The sequence below is a fragment of the Gavia stellata genome, unplaced genomic scaffold, assembly GCF_030936135.1.
Source record: "Gavia stellata isolate bGavSte3 unplaced genomic scaffold, bGavSte3.hap2 HAP2_SCAFFOLD_42, whole genome shotgun sequence".
In the NCBI taxonomy this organism is placed as follows: Eukaryota; Metazoa; Chordata; class Aves; order Gaviiformes; family Gaviidae; genus Gavia; species Gavia stellata.
In genome coordinates this window covers 838710-855071 of record NW_026776913.1, presented here as the reverse complement: position 1 = coordinate 855071, position 16362 = coordinate 838710, and the positions used below count along the sequence as shown (strand labels likewise).

Sequence of the window (16362 nt, the reverse complement as noted above, 5' to 3'; positions counted from 1 at the left end):
GTGTGTGATGCTATGGATATCTGCAACGGGATCAGTATCTGCAATGGCTGCTCCATCTGCAGTGGGAAAGAATCTGCCACGGCATCTGCAAAGGTATCTGCATCCGGAATGCTGGGTGTGCAACTGTCCTGTCAGCTACAGCTCTCCAATGCAGCCATCATTGCGGATGCAGATACCATTGTGGATAACATTGCCAATGCTGGTGCAGATGCAGGTACAATTTCAGATGCAATTGCTGATGGAGATGCTATTGAGGATGCAGGTGCCATTGCAGATACCATGGCAGATGCAGACACCATTGCAGATGCAGGTGCCTTTGAAGATTCTTTGAAGGTACCGGTGTCGATGCCACTGGAGATGCCATGGCAGATGCAGATACCATTACAGACACCACCCGAGATGCAAGTGCTGTGTCAGACAGCATTGCAGCTGCAGATACCACAGCAGATGGCATTGAAGATGCAAGTCCAGTTTCCGATGCAACTACCGATGGAGACGCCCTTGAAGATGCTGATGCCATTGCAGATACTACCTGACCAGAAATTTAGCGAGCTTGTGCTTATGAGGCAAAGACACTTGCTAAAGTGGACACACATCTTGTTGACTCCACACAGCTATGGAACATATCACAGTTCATGGTGTGCACGGACAGCCTACCCTCCCTGCTTCCTAGGAAAAAACCCTTTGTGACTGACCCCTTGCTGAAGCCTTGACCATGGACAGACACTCAGCTGTGCCTGGTAATCCCCTGCTGCTCCCCTGCAAGGTCCCGGGGCTTCCCCTTACTGGAGGGGTCGTGAGTAGATTCAGCTACTGCAATTGAATGCTCATGCTTTTACTCATACTTTTTGTCTTTGTCTTCTTGAAAGTGGATCTGCAAACCCGGTTCCTATTTCACGTAATGAAGATTTCCGATGGGATTTTGAGGAAAGGACCAAAGGCAGGGAAAGGGAGGACTCGAGGTTGTTTGGGGATGAAGTAGGGCTAAAAATAACCAGTCATGATGAAGGAGGTTGCTGGTAAGTACACTTGTCTGGCCATGCCCTGCAACTGACGGCCCCAGCCTGTCCTGCCTACTTGTTAAACTCCATTTCACTGCTTCCTGGGGTGAGGGGGATCTGTGCCCTTTGTGCGTGTGGAGGTGTGAGTGCCAGCCCCTGGAGGGGGGACCACAAGTCATAGGGGCTCACGTGCCTGGGGGGCATCAACTGGAGAGACCCGTGTGCCTGCATATCATGTGGATGTGCGTGTCAGTGTGTGTAACTGCTAGCCAACATCAGGCTGGAGTAGCCAGTGAGTAGGATAAGGGGCCTGGGAGTCAGGTACCAGAGAGACCTTAAGTCTGGACTGCATGCCAGAGAGAGCCAGGGCTCTGGGAGTTGACTCCTGGAGGGAGCAGGAGGTCCAAAGCATCACCTGGAGGAACTGTGGGGTCTTGGGGCTCCGGTGCTGGTAAGGCCATAGGTCTGGACCAGGAGGGGAAGTCGTCCTTTACATGCCCCGGCAAGTACCTCAGATACAGCTCTCGAGGTGGCACTGGCTGCTTATGGTCAGACCCCGGAGCTCTGCCTGAAAACCTGGGAACTGCTCTCAATACTTTATAAAAAGAAAGATAAAGAAAAAGCAGCACCTTTTTACCAGCTGCAATGTATCCGTACTTTCAGCAAAACGTCACTGTATTTTCTATCCTGCCAAAATGGGACTTTTGAGACTGTGTATTAATTGCGGGAGAAGAAATCCTGATCTTGCCCTGTGCTTGCATTGCCAGTACTCTGTCTATCATGCTGTGTATTTAATCTCCCTAACCTTCCAGGTGTTTCTACCTGTCCTGATCAAACTCCCCACGTCAGAAGTCATCTCTTCAGAAGCTGATCCGGACATACGCACTTTCCATTGTGATCCAGAGGTTTTCCTCCTCTTATTTTTTGATTATTCAGATCCCTCTCACCTATCACCCTGCTTTGAGCTACAAAGAGGTCATACGTCATTGTCTTTCAGTCCTTTCCCTCATACTCCCCAAGGGCAACTCTTCAGCTGGGGTGGCGAACCTCGTTGGAAGCTGCTAAGAGTAACCATACAGCTGAGAAGTGTGTGTTTATTGTGAATTAAGTTCTCTTGTGTTTTACTATTTCTTTTTTTTTCTTTCCCCCAATTAAAAAACCCTGTTTCCATGGCAGTTCTCCACGGAGAGCAGGTAGGAATTGCTGCAAAGCAGCTGTAATATTCAGGTGCAGACTTTGGTGGAGAAGTCTGATGTAAAGAAAAGTGATGCAAGTCCCCGGTGGCCAACGAGAGCAATGGCAGGGTTGGAGAGGTGAGGAGCAAGGTTGTCCATACCGTGTCTGGCCTCAAGGGACTGCTTTTCCTACCTGTGCACACCTCTTTAGGATACATTCTGCATCCATATCAACTGGAGAATTCTCCTATCACCTCTTCAAAGTGCTCATTGGAAATGTCCTCTTTACCTATGCTACTTCAGGGTAGGTGCCTACCTCTCTAATTAGCTATAGAAATCTTGAAGACCTGAAGAGAACTATAGAAGAGGCATAGGTCGTTAGCGCTTTCTGCATTCTACTGAGCCCCATGGTGTACGTAGTGCTGAGTCCAGGAGCCTCAGGTACTGAGAAGAGACTAAACAATCCCCTCAAGGAGGCAAAGGCAGAAGACAAACCTAAAATACTCTGAAGCATTACTGGGCCCCACTGAGGGCCATTACTGACAAAGCCTCCCCAGGGACTCGTTAGAGCCGATAATTGGAGGCTGTGATTGCAGGTAGGCAAAGGCACTGTGCAGGTGGCTCTGACGCTGACAAAGCCCTTGGATTGTTACATGGAGCACAAAGGCCAAGCCCTGACCCCCGGCCCATGGGAAGGGGGATCCTGTCCCTCACACGTGGGTCAGGGCCCTTCCTGGGGCAGTGGATGTGGGGTCTGCAATGCCCAGTGCAGGACAATGGAACAACACTCCCAGCTTCCCCATGGGGTTGCAAGGAGGAAATGAGGCTCCAGTGCCATGAGGACAACATGTCTTCTCACAGCCCTTGGTGGCACAGACAACTGCCATAGCCCAGAGGACAAAGACCTGGGTTCTGTTCGTGTCTTCCAGTGTGGCCAGCGCCCTTGGCAGTTTCCATCACAGGCTGTCCCACACCTGCCCCTGTTTTCCTGCAGGCTGTAGACATCCATCTTGCTTCTCCACCTTGCTCTCCCCTGGACATTTCTCTGCCTTCACTGACGTCTCCCCACCCTCACTGGCCGTTCGTTGGAACACAAAGCCACGGTCTGATCACCAACTCTCACTGGGTGACCTCTTGCACCACAGCCCTACCCTTCGAGTGACATTTCTTCTTCCTCATGTCCAGGCTCCACTTTCCAAGCTGCACTTTGTAGCAGCTTTTCTCTCTCCTGCTTTTTCCCACCTCCAAGGAAAGCTCAAAATTCTCAGAAAGCACCCTCCAAGCAGGCAACCTAACTCATCAGCCTTCTTGTGGCCTTTCACCTGAGCTGACAAAAGTAACCTTACCGTGATCTTCTAAACCACGTGCCTTTTCCCTGGCCTTTCAGCTTCTTGGATAGGCACAAACAAGCCCTATGCCTGCTGCTGTCCCATCAGGTACTCAGGCAGAAGGCACATGCCAACCCATATCCATGCCCTCTTCCTGGATGGGGCTCCACCATGTGGGGGGATAATAAGGACATTCAAGAGTCTTGGCCCAAATGCTAATCACTGAGGGATTCTGGGTATGACTGCCTTCTAAAAAGACTTTGTACTGCTGATGACATTTGGGCCTCACCATCCAGCCAACTTCCCACCCACCCTACCATCCACTTCTTCATCCTGGAGAGCATCAATCCGGCTCTAAGGAGACTCTGGGAGATGATGTCAAAGGCCTTGCAAAAGGCCAGGTACACAACGTGCCCTCGTTTCCCCTAACCATTCTGGTTCAGCAATGCCTTTCTTGTCCTTCAAGGGCCTTGAGATGGCAGCAGGACAACTTTTCCCATGTCCTCCTAGAGTCTGAGGTAGGCAGGCCACTTGCAATTCTGTCAATCCGCATCCCTGCCCTTCTTGAAGAGGGGTTTGATGTCTGCTTTTTCCAAGGACCACAGAACCTCCATGATTGCTCCGGCACTTTTGAGGTCACAATCCGGAATCACAGGCAAGGGTGACGTAGCAGTCAGGAGCACTTGCAATGAGCCTGTCCAAGGCAGCTGAGATGAATGTAGCTGGGAAAATGGAAATTTGTTCTTGGAGTCACACAGAGAAATGTCGGAGCTCTGCCAGGTGCCCATGTCTCAGCTGGTCTCTTGCACTGCTCGTACACACACGGGTGATTAGAGAGTGGAGTCCTTGCCTTGCACGTGCAGAGGCAGTGCACTGCAGCAGTCACAGTGTCTCTCTGACCTCCTGCTGCTGCTCCCAGAGGCTGGGAGGCACCTCAGCCCTGCGGTGTATCGCCCTGCTCTGCACTCGTCTGAGATGCTCCACGGCATGAGGAATGGACACGGGGACGTCCGTTCAATGAAGCACATCCCAGTGCTGCATCCAGGTGCTTTCCCAGGGGATGTTACTCTCAAAGTGAGAAGTGACCTCGAGAGACTGTCTGTCCCACAGGCCTTCATGGCACCCCCAGGAAGAGCTGATGGCATTTGTGCTCACTCGGGTTCATCTCCCCACACGCACACCATGTGCATGCTTACGTCTCGTCTGTACAATGCAAACCTGGACTTCTCACCTGGTCATTCGGTGTCCCTCTGTGGAGGGACAAGCAACCTCTCCGAGCTGGGCTGAGAGGCCAGTGCTGGACATGGTGGTGGTTATTGGCTGGTGTGTGACGACTGCCCTGGGGCAGCTGCCCGGGGTGTCCAGCGAACACGGGCACAGGTCAGACCCTGCTCTGCTGGTCCTCCATGTCTCTCGCAGGAGCCCGGCTGTGCGAGGACGCTGCTGTGTGCCCCCACCCTGCCCACTCCCACACTTGAGCTGCTCATTGGAGTTCTCCTCTCCGGGGCACTTGCCATCCCAGCCATCCCAGCCCCTCTCTGAATCTTGCCACCTCCCTGCCCTCTCCCCAGCCAAGCCCAGCAGAGCAGCCCTGGTGGGACTGGTCCCACAGCAGGAAATGGAGGCCAGTGAGAATGTCCATCCAGCCGGCACGCTGAGGAGATCTCCGCTGCAGGCAGCTTGCAGCCCCAGGTGCCAAACTTGCTCCCCAGGACGGCATGAGAGAATTGGCCCAGGGGATGCTCAGGAAGGGCCTTTTGCCCCAGGGACAGGGCAGCCTGCCCCCAGCTGCCACCCTCAGCAAAGGGTTTCTCTTTCCATGTCACCCCTGCACACACACAGTGCCCTGCTCTTCTCCTCGCACTGGCCAGCCACCCCTGCACCCCCTCCCCAGGCTCCCCACATCCTCGAAGCTGGCGGCGTTGCTCTGAAGATCAAGCAGGCTGTGGTTCCCAGGGCCATGGGGTGAGTCCACAGGGTCATGCTGGTCATGCTGGGAGGCAGACCCAGCTCCCGGTGACTACTGCCCCCTTCACCTCAGCACACAGACGCTGCCCCACGGCTCCAGAGAAGATCTCAGAGAAAGGATCTCAGGCAAACCACCCTGAGCAGGGTCCTTTATTTTGTTTAAACACACAGCTCCCAATTTACACAAAGTCTCTGGGTCACACAGGACAGGCAGATACTGAAATAGAAATAGGATGAAGAATGACTTCCTTTTTGTGGACAGCATTAATACAACCAAGAAAAGCTAAAAACCAAAGAAACCAAACCTAACAACCTACCAAAGAGAGTCTGGGCATGTAATGAGTTATGTGACAAGTGATATGCAGAAGAAGATGGGCAGTTCATTGCTGCTTCTGAAAAGCAACCAGTCATCAGTTTCCTTAGGGCATCCTTGAGCTCCTGGTTCCTCATGCTGTAGATGAGGGGGTTCACTGCTGGAGGCACCACCGAGTACAGAACTGCCACCACCAGGTCCAGGGATGGGGAGGAGATGGAGGGGGGCTTCAGGTGGGCAAACATGATAGTGCTGATGAACAGGGAGACCACAGCTAGGTGAGGGAGGCATGTGGAAAAGGCTTTGTGCCGTCCCTGCTCAGAGGGGATCCTCAGCACGGTCCTCAAGATCTGCACATAGGACAGCACGATGAAAACAAAACACCCAAAAGCAAAAGAAACACTAACCACAATAAACCCAACCTCCCTGAGGTACAAGTCTGAGCAGGAGAGCTTGAGGATCTGTGGAATTTCACAGAAGAACTGGTCCACAGCATTGCCTTGGCAGAGTGGTAGTGAAAATGTATTAGCTGTGTGCAGCACAACATTGAGCAACCCACTGCCCCAGGCAGCTGCTGCCATGTGGACACAAGCTGTGCTGCCCAGGAGGGACCCGTAGTGCAGGGGTTTGCAGATGGCAATGTAGCGGTCGTAGGCCATGATGGTGAGAAGATAAAACTGTGCTGACATGAAAAGGACAAACAGAAAGACTTGGGCAGCACATCCTGCAAAGGAGATGGCCCTGGTGTCCCAGAGGGAATTGGCCATGGCTTTGGGGACAGTGGTGGAGATGGAGCCCAGGTCGATGAGAGAAAGGTTGAGAAGGAAGAAGTACATGGGGGTGTGGAGGTGGTGGTCGCAGACTATGGCGGTGATGATGAGGCCATTGCCCAGGAGGGCAGCCAGGTAGATGCCCAGGAAGAGGCAGAAGTGCAAGAGCTGCAGCTCCCGCGTGTCTGCGAATGCCAGGAGGAGGAACTGGGTGATGGAGCTGCTGTTGGACATTTTCTGTCTCTTGTTCTGGGGGCTATGTCCAAAAAAGGAAAAAACAGGAAAAATTAGGACAGATTTCTCTGAGAAAACCCACTCCATTTTTCATCGCAACCCCCCGCAGTTGGAATGCATTTCCTTTCTCTAGTCTGTGCTGGCTGAGTGTGCTGTGAGGAGCAGGAGCTCTGCCCTTCTGCTGCTGAGGAGTCAGCTTTGCTCTGCTGCAGTGGGTACATGGGAGCTGACTTGTGACATCTCTGATGTTCACAGGGCATGTCAGATGTAATCCATCTTTCATGGAAAAGTTCAATATCTGCACTCATGACTGGGAAGGACGTGGGCTGTGAAAGAGAGGCTCAGCATGACTTTCTTATAACTTTCTCTGTGTTTTTTGACAGGGCTGCAGTGTACATCAGTCCTTTTCCCATCTGCCCTGTGTTTTCATTTTGCCGCCTTGAAGACGACTTCACACACAAATTACTCTTTTAAAAAAACCCCAAACCTGGACTCTGATGAGACCAGAGGAGTCCTGTTTCAAAGGACAGCTCTGCAAACTCTTCTCCAGCCCAGCCCAGAGGTGGAGGTGTGATGGAGAGGGCAGGACACGACCCCTCCCAGAGAGAAGCAAGTGACTCTGCGAGGAGAGTGCCGACCCCCAAGGAAAGGCTCCGCACTCCCGAGGATCCCACAGCAGAGCTGCGCCTTTCTGGGGGGCAGCTTGCAAGCCCTGCAGGACAGGCAAAGCAGAGACTCGGGGGTCCCTCCGATGGGAGGTTCTACAGAGAGAGTCAGCTCATTGCCCCGCAGACAGTGCCCAGCAGACATCTGCAGGGAAACACAGAAAGAGAGCTGCCTGAGCGCACCCTCCCCCTGTGCTCGTTTGCAGTGTCCTCCCACTCCCCGTCCCTGTCTCTGCTGCCTGCAGCTGTCCCTGCCAGGAGCTGGTTCTCTGTCCCCTGTGTCTCCTCCCTGGCAGTGCTCACAGAGCCCATCCCACCCGCTGCCTGCTCAGCTCTGCCCTGCAGAGCCCTCCCTGCAGCAGGACACTGCCCAGGGGCATCTCTGGGTGTGCAGGCTCTGAGGGGAACATCAGACCAGCCCTGGCGAGGCTGGAAAAGTGACACTGATGCTGTCTGTGACCACGGCATGGTGATTTCCAATACTCCCCGCTTTATTCACCTCTAAGAGGAACAGACTTGGAATTTCAGTGCCTCCTCTGGAAATGAGAGATTAATTTCTATGTGCCATCGCCCACCCAGGAAACCCAGAGGAGAAGAGTGAAAGACCAGGATCCTTCCCTTTCAGGCAGCCCCTGCCTTGCTGTGCTTCCTGAAAAGTCTCCTGGGAAGATCCTGCAGTGATCTGGAGCTGAGGGCAGCCCTGACCCACACAGCACCCTCTCAACAGCAGAAGCACCCTGCCATTGCACTGGTCTCTCCTTCCACCCCCAGCTTCTCCCCACAGCGCCGTGGGGAGCTCCCCGGGCAGGCTGAGTGCTGACCCTGGCAGGCGGCAGAGTCCCTGCCCCAGCACCCAGCCCCGGGGGTGCAGGGACCCTGCTCGGAAGGACAGCCCTGGGCACCCCTGGCTGCACACCCACCTTCACACCCTGCAGCCGTCCCTGGCAGAAGGCAGCCCTCATGCCCTGTCCCTCTGATGGTGCAGCAGGGAAGCCCTGCTCTGGGGCACCTCCTTCTCCTCTACACTGGAGCACCTGTGGCACTTCTTCCTGAAAGCTCTCAGAGTTTGTGGGATGTGCCATCATTAGGAGATCTGTCCGTGAACTGTACCTAAATTGCCCCACACCCAGAGACTTACCGTGTCAAGGGCTGTGACGATTTCTCCTCCAGTGATCTCACCTCTGTCCTCCCACCCCAGACTGCCTTTAACCTCTCTCTGCCTTGATCCTCTCCCCTCGGTGCCTGCAGGCAGTGCCCTCAGCCCTGCTGCGCTCTGCAGAGGAGCTGCTCCTGGGCAGAGCTGTCTCTCCGCAGTGATGCCCGCTTGCCATGAGCTCCCTCCATCCCAGGAGCCCGGCCCAGCTCAGCAGCAGAGGAGCAGCCCAAGGCGGCACTTTCTCTGCCCCTCGGGGCTCCCCCCAGGGGTCCCTGGGGCTCCAGGGGAACCTGCTGTGAAACAGGCTGGAGCAATCACTGAGGTTCCCTCCCGCAACTGGGGAGAGACACTTCTTTCCAGCACTGACATTTCTCCTATCAGGAAAAGAGTCAGGCATGAGAATCACGTTTTGTTTGTTTCATCATTAGACAGGACACCAGGAAGGTGACAGGCAGGGATCTAATTTCTGCAAGCTAGGGGCATGTCTTCAGTTGACTGAATTCAGACATTTCATTCTGGGTTTGTAGTCCTCGGGATAAAAAGACATCCAGAATACTTTTGTCCAAGCCATCTCTCTCCTCTGAAGCAAAGCCTTTGCTCACCCAGGCTCTTGGACACTTGATAACAGGTTCCCCTATGGCAAGTATGACCCTGCCTGATGCCACAGCTGTGGTGCTTCAGCCCAGATGTGCAGCAATGCCCTCAGCCAGGGCCACGGACAGGACAAACTGGAGCCGTTACTGTGGGAGACAGAGCTGTGACCTGATGGCAGAGCTCAGTCCAGCTGGTCTTCAAGGACAGCATCCTCCAAGCTCTGCAATAACCCAGACCGCAACTCAAATGAAGCTAGAAAGGGCACCATAATGAGTGTTTACTACTTCAGGAACAGTTGAAGAAGAAAACCAAGGTACTCTGTGGCCACTGCTGAGTTTCATAAGAGCAGGTGTAGACAGAGCTGAGATTCTCTCTTATCCTCTTTGCCTCAGTCTTCCCCAGCAAGGTCTCGCAGGCCTCTGTGACTCAGGGCAGGACCCTGAAGGAGATCAGCCAGTGGTGGATGGGGATCAAGTCAGGGGTCACCTGAGCAAACGCAACCCTTACCAGTCTATGGGACAAGCGGGGCGGCATCCCAGGGAGCTGAGAGGGCAAGCCAATCTCACAGTGATGACACTCTCCCTCATCTTTAGAGGGTGATGGAGGCTGGGGGGACTCTCTGATGACTGGCAGCACCCAAACATGGCACGCACCTTTCAAAAATGCACAACAGATGAGCAGTGAAACTCAAGGCTGTGCTCCAGAGTGTGTCCATTCACTCAGATCCCATTTCTGGGTGGCTGAAAAAGGTGGTGTCTGGTTTTACTCAGGGTAGTGTGTGTCTCGCCATCCTCTTTGCTTTCTGTGATGAAAGGACAGGATTGCTGGGCGTGGGGAGAGCAGTGGTTGTCTTTTAACCTGGAAGTCAGTGAAGTTTTCAGCATCATCTCCCACATTATTGTTGTGCCCAAGTTAGGATATGATGGCCTGCGTGGGTGAGTCAGTAGATGGCTAAAACAACAGTCGGATGGTGGAGCTCAGAGGGATGAGGTCAATGTGTGGTACTCTGCCTGGAGGCATCTAGCTAAAAGGGTCCTGCAAGAGTCTGTCGTGCTACCTGCTCTGTTTCATGTGTTTTTAATGACCTGCAGGAGATGAGAGAGTTCATTTTCATAGCATTTGTAGATGCAACTATATTGAGGAGAGCAGAAACTACACTGCAGTCCACAGCTGCCATCCCAAAGGACATAGACAGGCCAGAGGGATGGGCAAAAAGTAGAAAAATAAAATCATAGAATCATTTAGGTTGGAAAAGACCTTTAAGACCACCGAGTCCCACTGTTAACCTGACACTACCATGTCCACCACTAAACCAAGTCCCTAAGCGCCACATCTACGCATCTTTGAAATACCCCAGGGATGGTGACTTAACCACTTCCCTGCACAGCCTGCTCCTACGCTTGATAACCCTTTTGGTGAAGAAATTTTTCCTAATATCCAATCTAAAGCTCCCCTGGCACAACTTGAGGCCGTTTCCTCTTGTCCTATCACTTGTTACCTGGGAAAAGAGACCAACACCCACCTTGCTACAACCTCCTTTCAGGTAGTTGTAGAGAGCGATAAGGTCTCCCTGAGCCTACTTTTCTCCAGTTCCCTTAGCCATTCCTCATAACACTTGTTCTCTGGACCCTTCATCAGCTTCATTGGTCTTTGTTGGACATGCTCCAGCACCTCAATGTCCTTCTTGTAGTGACGGGCCCAAAACTGAACACAGCAGTCGAGGTGCAGACTAACCAGCACCGAGTACAGGGGGACAATCACCTCCTTGCTCCTGCTGGCCACACTATTTCTGATACAAGCCAGGATGCCGTTGGCCTTCTTGTCCTCCTGGGCACACTGCTGGCTCATATTCAGCCAGCTGTCAACCAGCACCTCCAGGTCCTCTTCTGCGGGGCAGCTTTCCAGCCACTCTTTCCCAAGCCTGGAGCGTTGCATGGGGTTGTTGTGACCCAAGTGCAGGACCCGGCATTTGGCCTTGCTGAATCTCATACAACGGGCCTCGGCCTGTCCAGATCCCTCTGCAGAGCCTTCCAACCCTCGAGCAGATCAACACTCCTGCCCAACTTGGTGTCATCTGCAAACTTACTGAGGGTGCACTCGATCCCCTCATCCAGATCGTCCATAAATATATTCAACAAGACCAACCCCAAACCTGAGCCCTGGGGGACACCACTTGTGACCGGCTGCCAACTGGACTGAACTCCATTCACCACAACCCTTTGGGGCCTGGCCATCCAAGCCATTTTTTTACCCAGCAAAGAGTACCTCCATCCAAGCCATGAGCAGCCAGCTTCTCCAGGCAAATGCTGTAGGAAACGGTGCCAAAGGCTTTACTTATGTCCAGGTAAACAATACCCACAGCCTTTCCCTCGTCCAATAAATGGGTTACCTTGTACTAGAAGGAGATACAGGTATCAGTAGCTGCAATGGTATCTCCATCTGCAGTGGCATCTGCACCTGTATGGGCACCTGCAATCATCTATGCATCTGCAATCCTGTCTGTATCTACAACAGCGTCTCCATCTGCCATGTTACCTGCATCTGCAATGGTATCTCCATCTGCAATTAAATTTTATCTGCATGTCCAAAGGTACCTTCCTCTGAATTGGTATCTCTATCAGCAATGCTACCTCCGCCTGCAAGGCTATCTGCAACACTATTGCGCCTCCAATTTTGTGTACATCTGCAATGGCGTATGCTCAGAATCTGGAGTGGCATTTGCACCTCTAGTGGCATCTTCATCTGCAATCGCATCCAAAACTGTATGTGTTTCAGCAAGGGCATCTGCAGTGGTATCTGTGTCTGCCGTGGCATCTACAGTGTCATCTGCTTCTGCAAGGGAATCTGCAGTGGTATCTCTGATGGTATGGGTAGTGTTGTCTCTGCCTGTATTGGTATCGGTGTCTGTCATGGTGTCTAGATGGGTACCGGTATGTCTAATTGTACCTGCATCTGCGTCTCTTCTGGCATCTGTGCGTGTATCTTCAATTGTATTTGTAGCAGCACCCGTATGTTTAACCCTGCCTCTATCAGTCATGGCACCTCTATCGGTAATGGTATCACGAGCAGTAGCTGTAGTTGTAGGTGTAATGGAATGTGGGCTTGTGTCTGTGACTGTACTTGTATCTGCGATTGTACGTGTGATTGTATCTTGATCTGTAATTGTATCTGCAATTGTATGTGTAATGATTTGTGTGACTGGTCATGTAGCTCTACTTGTGCATGTTATGGTGTCTCCGACTCTAATTGTATCAGTAATTAGATCTATTTTATGCCTGTATCTGCAATTGAACGTGTGTATGTGTCTTTTAATTATAATGGTGGCTCTGTGTGCTGGTTTTGGCTGGGATAGAGTTAATTTTCTTTGTGGCAGTATGTATGGTGCTATGCTTTGGATTTGTAATGACAACAGCTTTGATAACACACCGATGGTTTAGTTATTGCTGAACAGCGCTTACTGTCATGAAAATTCAAGACTGGCCAGTGCCGACCGAGCAGAGAGGCTAGGACGCAAAGTAAGGAATTAGAAGGGTAAATCTTTGTTCATGCGCATGAGGAGTCCCAGCCAAATTGGGGCACCCCGAACGAGGTTTTACATGGGCTTCCCATACCCTTCAAGCTCTCGGGGAATTTTTATGGTACCCCGTGAGGTAAATTAAACAGACTTTTGTGCTTAAATATGACAGAAATATTTAATGACCAATGCATCGGTCAGAGTCCTACCGCAACAAGCGTTTCTACAAGGAGTCTGCAAATACGCGTCACAAGCAGATTCCTTACCTACACTTGCACCAGCCCAGCTCTGCAGCCCAAAGTTTGCCCCTGAGCTTGGGCCCCTGAGCGCTCCCATTCCAGGATGGCTACAAGACAATGCGGAGGCTGTTGCTGATCTCATCACCCAGGGAAACTTCACTCCCTTACAGGAAGTCCTTCTGTTTCTGGCATCCCTGCTTCCAGCCAGTTTAACCCCTTCTGCAGCTGGGCCTCCTTGCCCTCCCTGCCAGATCATTCCTGGGTCACAAATGACCCCTGCTGAGCAATCGTAAATTGAATTTCCCCTCCATATGCAAGGGGCCAGCTGCATGGGGGTAGGGGGCTGCTCAGTGCTGGTCTGTCCAAACCCTGTGCCTGATCTCCATGCTCTGTCCACTGTCTTATTAAACTCTGCTCCGGCTATTTGCTGGGTGAGAGTGCTCACTATTGCCTGTGTGTTTGGGGCGAATGCATGTACACGCTTTGCTGGTGAAATCCAGGGGCTGGCTGCAGCAGGAGGACACCAGGGTGTGGAGAGAGGCAGGGCTGGAGCTGCCAAGTGGATAACGGCCCCGGGTCTGGGCAGGGCACTTGGGCAGACCCAAGCACAGGCCCACACTGGAGGGACCGTGAGGACCGTTCCCGTGGGTAAGCGCTGCAGGATCTGCACAGACCACTTGTCACCTGCACACCAGACCAGCTTGAGAAGGGAGCGGGATGGGGCCGGTTGTGATACTCATGCCTGTGTGTGTTCTGCCGGTGCTGTGGGTGCTGCAAAGGTGCTGTTCCCTGCTGGAGTTGGTCAGGTGTGTCCATCTGTATTTCCTCGCCGAGACCGGCATTTAGCAATTTCCTTTGAGTGATTCCCCATTGGGTGACCTCTCACTTTGGGAGGATCCAGTCACTGCCCACCCCAGGAACGTGCTGCCCCTGCAGAACGCCCAGGCTCTCCAGGTAGCTGTAGATTCCCCTCCTGGAGGACGTCTTCTGCACAGTCGTATGTGGGACAGCCCTGGGTGTGTAACTCAGTGCTCATTTACCATCTCCACGGCCACCATACACCAAAGGGTGAGTCCAAGATCCAGCCCCAGGTCTCTAACAGCTGTGACAATGTGACAACGAGAGTTTCTCTCTCAATTCCAAGGAGAGAAAGGCCCTTTTGAGGTGAAATTCCTTGGGCCTGTTGCTGCCATCAGCTTTGGAAGAAGAGCCCAAACTTCAGTCAGCACACTGGGGAGATCCCATTTTATTTCAGAAATGCTATGAGAGTGTAGCTCTGTCCCAGTGAAAGACAGACTTTTATATGAGAGCCAGGGAAGACAGAGCAGGCTCATTCCTCAGTAGAAGTAAGGAGAATCTCAAAATTTATGTAGAAACACAGTAAAGGCTAATAACAACACAGATAATGAAAACAAAAAGGACAAAAGAGCAAACAAAGGACAGTCCAGCAATGGGATACATGGGAAACATCTCTAAAATCACTTTCTTAATGGCATCCTTGAGGTCCCGGTTCCTCATGCTGTAGATGAGGGGGTTCAAGGCTGGAGTCACCACTGAGTACAGCATTGCCATCACTGAATCCAGAGCTGCAGAGGAGATGGAGGGGGGCTTGAGGTAGGCGAACGTGCCAGTGCTGATAAACAGGGAGACTATGGCCAGGTGAGGGAGGCACATGGAAAAGGCTTTGTGCCGTCCCTGCTCAGAGGGAATCCTCAACACGGCCCTCAAGATCGGCACATAGGACAGCAAGATGAAAACAAAACACCCCCAGAATAGAAAAGCACTAAAACTGAAAGGCCCAGCTACCTGGAGGTAGGAGTCTGAGCAGGAGAGCTTGAGGATCTGTGGAATTTCACAGAAGAACTGGTCCACAGTATTGCCTTGGGAGAGTGGAAGTGAAAATGTATTGGCTGTGTGAAGGAGAGAATTGAGAAACCCACTGCCCCAGGCAGCTGTTGCTATTTTGGCACAAGCTGTGCTGCCCAGGAGGGTCCCATAGTGCAGGGGTTTGCAAATGGCAATGTAGCGGTCGTAGGACATGACAGTGAGCAGAAAAAATTCTGCTGACATCAAAAATGTAATGAAAAATACCTGGGCAGCACATCCTGAGTAGGAGATGGCCCTGGTGTCCCAGATGGAATTGGCCATGGCTTTGGGGAGAGTGGTGGAGATGGAGCCCAGGTCGAGGAGGGAGAGGTTGAGGAGGAAGAAGTACATGGGGCTGTGGAGGTGGTGGTCGCAGGCTATGGCGGTGATGATGAGGCCATTGGCCAGGAGGGCAGCCAGGTAGATGCCCAGGAAGAGGCAGAAGTGCAAGAGCTGCAGCTGACGCGTGTCTGCGAATGCCAGGAGGAGGAACTGGGTGATGGAGCTGCTGTTGTACATCTGTTTTCTGTGGGCATTGGGACCTGTCCAAGGTGAAAAAGACAATGACAATTGAGGACAGACTTCTCTGAGGAAAATAACATGCTATTTGTCATAGAAATCCCCATCCCTGTGATGAATGAGGAACAAGCCAGTGCATTCCCCAGCCCTGTCAATTGAATGGCATGGTGCCTGACAGTTTAAAACAGAGCTTGGGCACCTACTTCCCATGAAGATACTTCCAGGGAAGGACACCCAGAGTCAGTGCCACAACAGAAGCTGACCTGCACCCCAATCCATATCCCAGAGAGCAAGAGCAGCACGGAAAGGTGGGGAAACAGGGAAGAAAACTGCAATGCTCCAAAGCAATGAGGTGAGGACAGAAAGGCAGAGGGGTGTGCTGTGAAGCCTTCTCCTTACCCAGCTGTGCTCACCACCTCTCAGATGGTGTCACTGTAGGGCAGGTGGTTTTAGTCTCTTTTTTGTGTACTGCATCCCAAGACACATCCACCTGGAGGGCAAGCTGCCCAGGGCATGACTCATAACGGGGACCCCATTGCCATGAAGGCAGAGGCTCTGCTGGGTAGGAGAGGAGACCAGGGGGTTGCTCTGGGGAAGGTATCTGCACTCCAGGGCATGGCAGGGAAGTGCCAAAATAGCCCCCGCCATGGCATTTCTGGTAGCAGCTCCTTCTCATTCCCTGCCCTTGTCTCTGCTGGAGATGTCCCTGCTGGAAGCTGATTCCCTGTCCCCATGTCTCTCTCCTACCATCTCTCACAGACCCCATCCCATTCACCGTGTGCTCAGCTCTGCCCTGCAGACACCTTCTGGCACCAGGGTACTGCCCAGGGGCACCTCTCTCTGTGCTGGAGCTAATGAGCAGATCAGACAAGTGCTAATGAGAAGTGGGGTCTCAGTGCCTTTCCCAGAACATAGAAATAAATTTCCATCTCTCACTGCCCTTCCAGACAACCACGAGGAGAAAACTCAAAACACTGGCAGCTTCCCTTTCAGGTAACCGCCACATAGACCTTCCTTTTG

At 52.5% G+C, this 16362-nt stretch overlaps 2 protein-coding genes across 2 annotated transcripts; both read right to left on the bottom strand.

Annotated features, from left to right (window-relative positions):
* Positions 1–4046: 4046 nt before the first annotated feature.
* LOC132321429 (olfactory receptor 14A16-like) lies at positions 4047–6789 on the bottom strand. The gene is made up of 2 exons (XM_059834926.1): positions 5790–6789; positions 4047–4198 (listed from the first exon to the last, which is right to left on the bottom strand). The coding sequence occupies exons 1-2, from the start codon at positions 6787–6789 to the stop codon at positions 4047–4049; spliced, it is 1152 nt and encodes a 383-aa protein (XP_059690909.1).
* Positions 6790–7562: 773 nt separating this feature from the next.
* LOC132321428 (olfactory receptor 1361-like) lies at positions 7563–15324 on the bottom strand (the record flags this gene model as incomplete). The annotated part of the gene is made up of 3 exons (XM_059834925.1): positions 7563–7599; positions 14417–14543; positions 14898–15324. Coding segments are annotated over 3 exons (591 nt in total), but the record flags the coding sequence as incomplete, so codon positions are not given.
* Positions 15325–16362: the final 1038 nt, after the last annotated feature.

Excerpts from the sequence above, each read along its gene's own strand:
- LOC132321429 (XM_059834926.1), bottom strand. The coding sequence starts at position 6,789 with ATGTCCAACAGCAGCTCCATCACCCAGTTCCTCCTCCTGGCATTCGCA. Across the intron at positions 4,199-5,789 it reads ACATGCCCAGACTCTCTTTG|GCTCATTGCAAGTGCTCCTG; the intron begins GTAGGTTGTTAG and ends TGCCTTGGACAG.